Raw genomic sequence first — 9,172 nt, 5'->3', positions numbered from 1 at the left:
CGGGGTTGGCACGTAGTGATGGCTCTGGTCTGCTTGTTTATAGGGATTTAAAGCAAACCTCTCTCTTCTGAGGCGACCCGGGGAGAAGACCTATACCCAGCGTTGCCGCTTGTTTGTCGGAAATTTGCCGGCTGATATAACAGACGAAGACTTTAAAAGACTGTTCGCCAAATATGGGGAGCCAGGAGAGGTTTTTATCAACAAGGGGAAAGGCTTTGGATTCATTAAATTGGTAGGCTTTTGTGCTGTACGTCCATTTAATTCTCGCGAAATAATAATTTAAAAGTTGGTTTTCTAAAATTGGATCTTAAACTTCCCTTAGGAATCTAGAGCTCTTGCAGAAATTGCGAAGGCAGAACTGGATGATACCCCCATGAGGGGTAGACAGCTTCGTGTTCGGTTTGCCACACATGCTGCTGCTCTTTCCGTGCGAAATCTTTCACCCTATGTGTCCAACGAGTTGCTGGAGGAAGCTTTTTCCCAGTTTGGTCCAGTGGAAAGAGCTGTTGTGATTGTAGATGATCGAGGTAGATCAACAGGAAAAGGCATTGTTGAATTTGCGTCAAAGCCAGCTGCGAGAAAAGCCTTTGAACGGTGTACTGAGGGAGTGTTTTTGTTGACAACGTAAGTATTTTGCGGCTTAGGATTTTTTTTTTTAGTTTTAAGCTGAATTAAATTGTCGGCTGCTAGTTTTTCAGAGTGGTGACTTTTATGGAAAAGTAAAACGAGTATTCTTTTGTTCAGCACTCCTAGGCCGGTTATTGTGGAACCATTGGAACAACTGGATGATGAAGATGGTCTTCCAGAAAAGCTTGCTCAGAAGAATCCGATGTATCAAAAGTAGGCACTGTCTCTTGTTTTAAAGAGTATGTAGGTGATGTGGGCAGTGTTGTCCCAGGCTCTGGAGGAGGTGGAGAAACAGGCTGTGAATTTTGAGTAGTATTTTCAGTTCTTGGTTTTTTTGGTAGTAGTTTGGTTTTGAATACTGCAACATGTGAAGCGTTACACAAGCAATTTTCTACATTGTACCACAAAGAAAAAGTAAGGCTTAAGCAGCAGCCCAATAAGGTCATTTTTGTATGTATAGAAAGTCTTGGAAATCAGACTTGACCTGTTTGCTCATCCTGTTGTTGAGAAGGTGTATCTCTTGTTGACAATCCTGTAGGAGTTCACAAACTGATGTTTATGGTATGAATTGAGAAATTTGGTAAAATATGTATGTGTTCCATGATTAGTAATAAGTATCTGCCTATGGATTGGCCTTACAGAGCTGGCCCCTGGCTGTAGAAGAATAGATGAGAGTTTTGCAGTTTTGGGTTAGGTTCTGTATATTGAAGCTGTGGTAGAAAAGTGGTGGTTTCCCAGATGGCAGAAGGGAGTGCAGGGGAGATCCAGTCAGTCTGGTTTGTATGAGAGTGTTCAAAATGACCTGCTTTGATCAAAAACTATAAAGAAATTAGGGACGGTGTCTGTGAGAGCAGTGTAGGTTAGTATAGTGTTCCTAAAATGCTGAAATACTTTGCGCTGCTAATGTATGGAAAGCTCTTGATCTCCTCGTTTTGTTCTATTAATTACTGAATCTCAGACTCCAGATTCTTTATATGACAAAATAAACTGTTGACCCTCAGGCGTTTTGAAAACTTTTAGTTAAAGTGGAGGTGGTTGCTTGCCTTTGACACATGGTGCTTTGGGTAAGTCTGCACTGAAAAAATCCATCGTTCCCTACGCTGCTGTTAGAGCAGCTCAGGCAGAGACCTGTCTGGTTTGAGGGTTTTGCACCTGGCGGTTGTCAGCAGCAGAGTGTCTGAGGAGGATGTTGAGAACAAGATGCAAATGCAGTAGAAGTGTAAGTTTGGTTGGATGTGCTAGTGCAGGAGTCTCCATGTTTGCCGGGATAGTAATAGAATTTATTTATATTAAACGCTGTTGTTCAGTTGTGTAAAATGGTGTACTGTCACGAACATTCTGTCACGCAGCTGAGGGATCGCATTTTCAGGGCTCCTCTGATGTTCCCTGATAATTCTGCTCTTGGGCTTGCGATCTTCTATTGACCTCCAGTTTTCCCAGTCTGAATGAGCATCTTCCTTTCTGCAGGGAACGGGAGACTCCTCCCCGCTTCGCTCAGCCTGGCAGTTTTGAGTTTGAATATTCCCAGAGGTGGAAATCTTTAGATGAAATGGAAAAACAGCAGAGAGAGCAAGTGGCAAAAAACATGAAAGATGCCAAGGACAAACTTGAAAGTGAGATGGAAGATGCTTATCATGAGCATCAGGCAAACCTCTTGCGCCAAGGTAATGGGCTCTGAATTCTGTATCATCTTTGTCCTTTAAATGCTTGGCTGTTTAATGGGTTCGTGAATAACTTTGTGCTTCTTGCTGCTAGTGGGAGAATTTCAAGCTTAAAGAGAACTGGTAGTGTTTCAGGCTTTATTTAAGTGCTGTTTTGTTCAGAATAGCATCACTCATAAGGCAGCTGGCTGCCATAGTGCGGGGGAGGTTCCTCTGGTTCAAATCGGAGTTTGTAGGACAGGACTTTGAAATAGCTGCTGACAGACTTCCTTTCTGCAGACCTTATGAGGCGTCAGGAAGAACTGAGGCGTATGGAAGAACTCCATAATCAAGAAATGCAGAAACGCAAGGAAATCCAGTTGAGGTTGGTTTGGCTTCCACGGGGTCTTTCAGTGTTACGTTGGGGTTTCTGCAAAATGTCTTCTACGTGAAAGTGTTTGACTTTCAAGAAACACCGTGGCTCCTTCGGTTGGTGTGTGGGGAAAGCGAACTGCAGTGTAAGTCCTTCCAGGAGTATTTGAGCATCATCGAGTATCTTTTTTCATTTAAGCATAATTATTCAGTGATTTTAAGTTACTCAGGCACAGGATGGTGATGAGTTGAGCGTTGAGCGTCTTCCCTGCTGGGCTCTAACAGTCTGCTTTGGGACCATCAGGCAGGAGGAGGAGCGTCGCAGGCGGGAGGAGGAAATGATGATACGTCAGCGGGAGATGGAAGAACAAATGAGAAGACAGAGGGAAGAGAATTACAGTAGAATGGGTTACATGGATCCAGTAAGTGAAATCGTCATGTTTTGTGGATACGTTGCCGTGTTCAGGAATGTTTTGGTATCTTTTCAAGACTGATGTGCTTTGCTTCCTCTAGGTTAGATAAGGTCATGTCTCTGTGTAGGTGAAATGGTAGTAGGTGGCTGTGAGTGTGCTTTGTCTTCTGGAAGGTGGTTTCAGTAGCTAATTATCTGTGCTGAAAGTTGTTTCTTCTATGCAGAGGGAGAGAGACATGAGAATGGGTGGTGCCACCACAATGAACATGGGAGGTAAAGAATTTTTTTCATAATTACTCTATGTGGTTAACTCAGGAATGGCCAGGATTTGATTATATATTTCTCTTTCTTAGATCCTTACACTTCTGCAGCCCAGAAATTCCCACCTCTGGGAGGTGGTGGCGGCATAGGTTATGAAGCTAATCCAGGAGTTGGCCAAGCAGCCATGAGTGGTTCTATGATGGGAAGTGACATGGTAACGTATCCCGTGGTGGCTTTAGTTTAGAGGAAGAGAAATGTTGTGGTTGGGAATTGAGTTGTCTGCCAGTGCTGGGATGGTTATGTAACTGTCACTGTTCATGCTGACTCTCTTGTCAGGTGTTGAACACGGAGACCAGTGTGGCAGTGTGTGGTGCTAGATAGATCTTAACTGGTTTGGTAGCTTACACAGGTGGAAGTTGGTTGTAAGTGAACTCAAATGTGCTGTTGAGCATATTCACAATTAACTCTGACTTTATTGGACTCTGGAAATTCTGCGTCACTCTTAGGCTTGGAAGGATTTTTTGTTCTAGAGAATCTGACAGGTTTTGTAATTAAAATGCAAAATGTAGCTTCTCAGTAATTTGACAATCTGTACTTGTGGACAAAGATGTTTTTACTGTCCTTTCCACTGTGTGATGTTGCATTTCATTTGGCCCTTCCAAGCCTAGCTAGGATTAATGCCTGTTGTATGGGTATGCTGTTAAACCCAAAATCTGTGCTCATGTCCATTTGAGCAGCAGATTATCTTAATTAATCAGTGGTCAACAGCATATGCCCTACTCCGTATGCTGATGTTTGCTGTAGGAGAGCAGAAATGTTATTTTTTTAAGCTTTAGGCATGTTCCAGTGATCCTCGGCTGTAGCCGTGTTGTGGTTCCTATCTCACAGAGGAACAGCAGCTTGTTCTTGTGTTCCCGTGGTGGGCATGTCTATAGAGGTAGAGTGTGTTAAAGCTACGGCATATCTCATGTTCTGAGGTATGTTTCCAAACTGCACCATTTTTGCACACTACATGTGTGACCGGGCTTTGAGAGTGCTTGGTGTTACCACACTGAAGCAACATGGCTGTAGATTAAAGAAACATGTCATGGGTAGGATGGAAATCTGTGCTGGCTCAGGTGGCGATAGTCGTGTGCTTTCACCCTGCTGACAGGTGTATTCTGTAGCACAAGCTGAATGAAATGATTGGGGGCGGGGGGTTAGGCCTTTGGCTTAATGTGGTGAGCTGCCATAGTAGCCTGTCAAGTACCTTCCGTTTTTTTGGGAACAATATCTTTGGAATGGTAACTCTGCAGAGCATCACTGATTCAGTAGACAGTGCTGTTGGCCTTAATGTATCTATCTAATCTACTGAGACTGGAGCAGTTCCTGAGTTTCCCATGAGCAGTTGGGCAGTCTGTGGTGAATGCTGTGTCCGTTTTTCTCCTGGAATTCCTGGTACAGGTGCATGCTGAACTTGTGGAACACTGGAAAACGGGATTTGGTCAAAGGGCGTGACAGCAGGAGGGTTTAACTGCCTCGAGTGTCTTAGAGTGGGGATCTCTGCCGTGCAGTGCTGTCACAGTTATGGGTCTGAATCCCTTTGAGCAGCACTGGGGAGAAGCTGAAGCTGCCCTGAGTTAGGCAGAGAGCAGCAGCTAGATGATCTTGCTGAAATGCCTTTCTTGGAAGGGTTGACGTGGACTTGCAGAAGTCCAGAACTTGAAGTGTGAATTTCAGTTGCAGATCCCTTTTGTAACAAACCACCCTACCATTGTTCTGCTACCCGGTAGTGGAAAACCTGCTTGAAATGAAAGCTTAAAGCTACCTTTGCCTTTACCATGTATCAGTTCTGTAGAGTGAACGCTGACCACACCTACTGGTACAGGAACTGAACTGAAGTACTTGCAACTAGAGGGGACTAGTAAAAACACCGGAGAGGTCTCTGCTTCATTGCAGGGTAATTGAGCTTCTGCATCTTGGTGTGAAACTTTTGAGCGCTGTGAAGTTGTGAATTTTGCAAGAGCTTGTGGTGAAGGTGGGGTGGGAAGGGAGATACTAACTGGATGCACAGGACCCTTTGTGCATAGTTCTAACTGGAGACATCAAATAAATTGTAGCTCTGAACACGTTTTGCATATTATAAAGCAGCAGTACCGGAGTACGTGGGATGTTAACAAATGCAAGTCTTTTGATCGAGCCATTGTGTTGGTTAGGTAAACCACTGGTTATTAGCTTTTTTCACATTTTTTTTTTCTTCTTGCCATCCCGTAGTGCTCGCAGTCAGTTTTGGTCACTGCATAAGGCCTCTGCAGTGTAGTCAGCAGACCATAGTCTTAACCCATCTTGAAAAGCACATGGTCTATTGCAGCACATGCCATTACCTGGTGAGTAGGCATTCTGTTTACCACGACACTGGTGAATGTCAGCTCGTCCTCAGTGAACTGAAGATCCGTTCTCTGGCTAGGCTTTTTGGAAATGACAGTGGTCATCTAAGCTTTTACTGCACTAAAGGTGAGAAGTTTGCCAGCTGTTTGCATTAATGTGGTTGAAAATTGCTAGAGCTCGTTTGGAAAAGTTGTTATTCACATCTGCACTAATGCTTACATTTCTAGCACTGCAGGGAGAATCTGTTCTTTGTAACAGATGTATGAGAATGCATCAAGTGGGAACATACCTCAAGGCATGTATTACAATAAACTAATTTTTAAATTACCCTTTTTTCCTTTCTATGTTCCCGGTACCTGTGGATCGGCTCAATGGTGATTGTATCGACGAACCTTGACTACGGAACCTTCTATAAATATATACTTAACACACATGGACATCAACTACCTATAATGAACTGTTAATTCTGTTCCAATAGCGTCCTGAACGCTTTGGGCAGGGAGGTGCGGGGCCTGTGGGTGGCCAGGGTCCTAGAGGAATGGGGCCTGGAACGCCAGCAGGATATGGTAGAGGGAGAGAAGAATATGAAGGCCCAAACAAAAAGCCCCGATTTTAGATGTGACCTGTAGTTTCATTCCAGTTTGTTTTTTGTCTGTCTTGTTTAGACACCAACTTTTTAATTCTTGCATTTTAGTAAGAAAGCTACGTTTTTATGGATGTTAGAAACTTACTGACCTAATATTTGTAAGTGGTCTGTTTGGGCGAGTACAATTTAATTATGTAATGCAGTGTTTCAAAACAAATTTAGCTGTTTTTTTGATGTATAACGTCCCTAACTCAATGGCAGTGTACTTTGTGCCACTGAATTCCCAAAGTGTACCAACTTTTTTTTACTGTGCTTCAAATAAATAGAAAACTAAATGTAGTAACTCTTCTTGCCAGTCGTGGTTAAACGTACGAGGCTATATACCACACCTTCTGCAGTAAAGCAGGAGTCTTGAGGTTGAACAAGACCTGGGTGTGGAACCGTGGCGAAGAGTGAGATCTCTTCCCCTAGTGCCTCTAGCCTAAGATTGGGTCACACAGTAGCTGAACTTTTCTAGTAGGTGCAGATTTTTGAGCATTAATTGTGCTGCAATAAGGAAGCAAATTAAAATCTTGCAAGTGCTGTAAGATACAATCGCTAAAGCCACACTGCAAGCAGTGCAGTACGTAACGAATTTCAGATTTTAGCTCTGGATAATGGGTGGTGGGATGGTAGCACTGACCACCTTGGCAGTTACTGCTTGGAATCTTTCAAAGGCTTTAAGCAGAAGACTAGCAGTGGTTATTTAAAAAAAAAAAACATAGAATGACTTGTATTGGCTGACTAAAGGATTGTTAATGTGATATTTATATGCTCTTAAGCTGTCTGCGATTACAGGATCTGGCCTTGCTCCGTATTGTAACCTTACCTGCAACTGCTTGGCAAAAAGACCAGACGTGTTACTTGAGTGATCCAGGTTAACTTGCTTTTGTCCTCATGCTAATCAAGTGGACTGATTCGCATAGTTCAGAATACAATCATTTGTATTATGGGGACTGCAGGAACTATTCTTAAATCGTGTAGCTGGTGGGCAAATCCTAAACGCCTGTATGTAAAATACAGAAATCAGCTTGCTTGCATGATGGTTATCGCTCTTATTATTGATGTTTGGAGATAATGCATCAAAAGTAGTATCTGAATCTGGAGTTTGACAGTTAATACTACACAGTATAAATAAACTCCCTTTAAGGTTCTTCTGTAGAAGATTTGATGAATTCGTTAGCTTGCTGTTCATTTTATTAAGCCCCAGAAGAATCTCAAAGCATTCTGGACTCATTGATAAGGTGGTTGTTTTGCTTATTACTACACTGTACCAGCTGAGCTGGGAACGTGCCTTCCCAGTGTGAAATCCCTTGGTGTTACTGCAGGAAACGTCAACCTGCTTGGCACACAGTAGGTAAACTGATTTGGGCTGTACCTTCACACAATTCCCCAGCTACCGAGCATTCTGTGAGTAGCTCTGATCTTCCCCAGATCTTTCCGTTCCTTGTGCTAAGCATTGGCTAATTCTAAATTCTATGCTAAATTTTCTCTGTGGTAAAACCTGTAGTGTCAGATTGCCGTATTGTAGAGTGCAGATGATCCCTCTTGAAGGACGCACTGTAAGTGCTGTTACTCCTCAAATGAAAAACTAGCATGTTGTGAAATGCCGATACCAGGTAACACCGACTTCTGGAATATTAAGCGCAGTAAATAGCGACTCAGCTTGTTTGGTGAGCGCTGCTTATTTTCCCGGAAAAGTCTTGGGGTTGGTAACATGCTAAAACAATGAATTGCTGTTCAGGAAATTCCAAGTTGGCAGTTCCTAAACTGCGGACCAAGCATTTGGGAGAACTTATATGGGAGACTTAGTTTAAAAACCAACCGTTCCGATGCAATTTGCTTTATTGAAGTAGTATTAAATAATGCTCATGTTTTCTGGAGGGTGTTCGTGGGACACCCATGCGAGGTGATGGTGTCCGAGATGGGGAATTCTGAACGTAAACACTAAATTAATTTTTTTCAGTTTATTTTTCAGATGACATGTCATTCTTTATTAAAGAGATGCTGGTGCATATCCTAAAGTATGTTCTTTTGTAGTTCTGTAACTTGGAAGAGTGAAGGATGCTGATGTCCTTGTACCTTACAGAGGTTGTCTTTTGGTACCCCGGTTTTGTATGTAAGCTGCCGTTGCTAGGTATGAAAAAGAGCCGAGTTGCAAAACCGTGATTAGTAAATCTACTGCAAGATTTGGCAGTTTTCAAAACCTCTGAAAGTTGGGTTAAATCTAGCTTTGTTGTAGCTGCATAAGCAGAATTTCTAAGACAAAGTTCTGCTGTGAGTGGCATGTATTAAACAGGCGTACAATTAACTAGCCAACTGCTGTACAAGACCATTTAAAGGTGGTGTCTTAAGAGCTGGCAAACACGTCAACTTTGAATGCTGATAAAGCTGCTGAATGTGGGAGGCGAGAAAGTTACGTTCCTTTGATCTGTTCTGATGAGCTATGGGACTTTTTTCCTAAAATCTGATTTATGTAATTGAATCTTTAAAACCATTTAGAAAAATGCTTCAATGGTCAGACCTGGTTTTGGATGGTCTGGATCATGTAATACTTTTTTTGTACTGGACTTGGAGGACATTGGCTGTTGCAATTTAGCTTCCTTTATCACAATTTTTTAGCCGATTTTGACATTTGGATCTCTAAAACTGCATCATGTAGAAACTGGTATGGTTATACATAATCTTCACGCTTTCTGAGAAATGAACACAGAATGATCTTCTCTTCTGGTGTAGACACATTACACTAATGATTTATACAGCTGACGAGAAACCGAAACTGCTTTTGAGATTTTGTGGTATTTTTGTGGTAGAAAAATTCTTGGCTTCTCCTCGGGCAACCATTTACTGTGGCAGCAAGTTTTTGCT

The 9,172-nt window shown here is 42.5% G+C and overlaps 1 protein-coding gene across 1 annotated transcript; it reads left to right on the top strand.

The window, feature by feature from the left end:
- Window positions 1-43: 43 nt before the first annotated feature.
- On the top strand, window positions 44-6,600 carry SFPQ (splicing factor proline/glutamine-rich; the record flags this gene model as incomplete). The annotated part of the gene is made up of 9 exons (XM_010135297.1): window positions 44-232; window positions 323-624; window positions 745-840; window positions 2,095-2,291; window positions 2,568-2,652; window positions 2,944-3,061; window positions 3,276-3,324; window positions 3,405-3,526; window positions 6,158-6,600. Coding segments are annotated over 9 exons (1,296 nt in total), but the record flags the coding sequence as incomplete, so codon positions are not given.
- Window positions 6,601-9,172: the final 2,572 nt, after the last annotated feature.

The sequence above is a fragment of the Buceros rhinoceros genome, unplaced genomic scaffold (assembly GCF_000710305.1).
Source record: "Buceros rhinoceros silvestris isolate BGI_N320 unplaced genomic scaffold, ASM71030v1 scaffold41054, whole genome shotgun sequence".
Lineage (NCBI taxonomy): Eukaryota > Metazoa > Chordata > Aves > Bucerotiformes > Bucerotidae > Buceros > Buceros rhinoceros.
The sequence above is the reverse complement of the archived record's forward strand: the minus strand, read 5'-3'. Positions and strand labels throughout refer to the sequence as shown.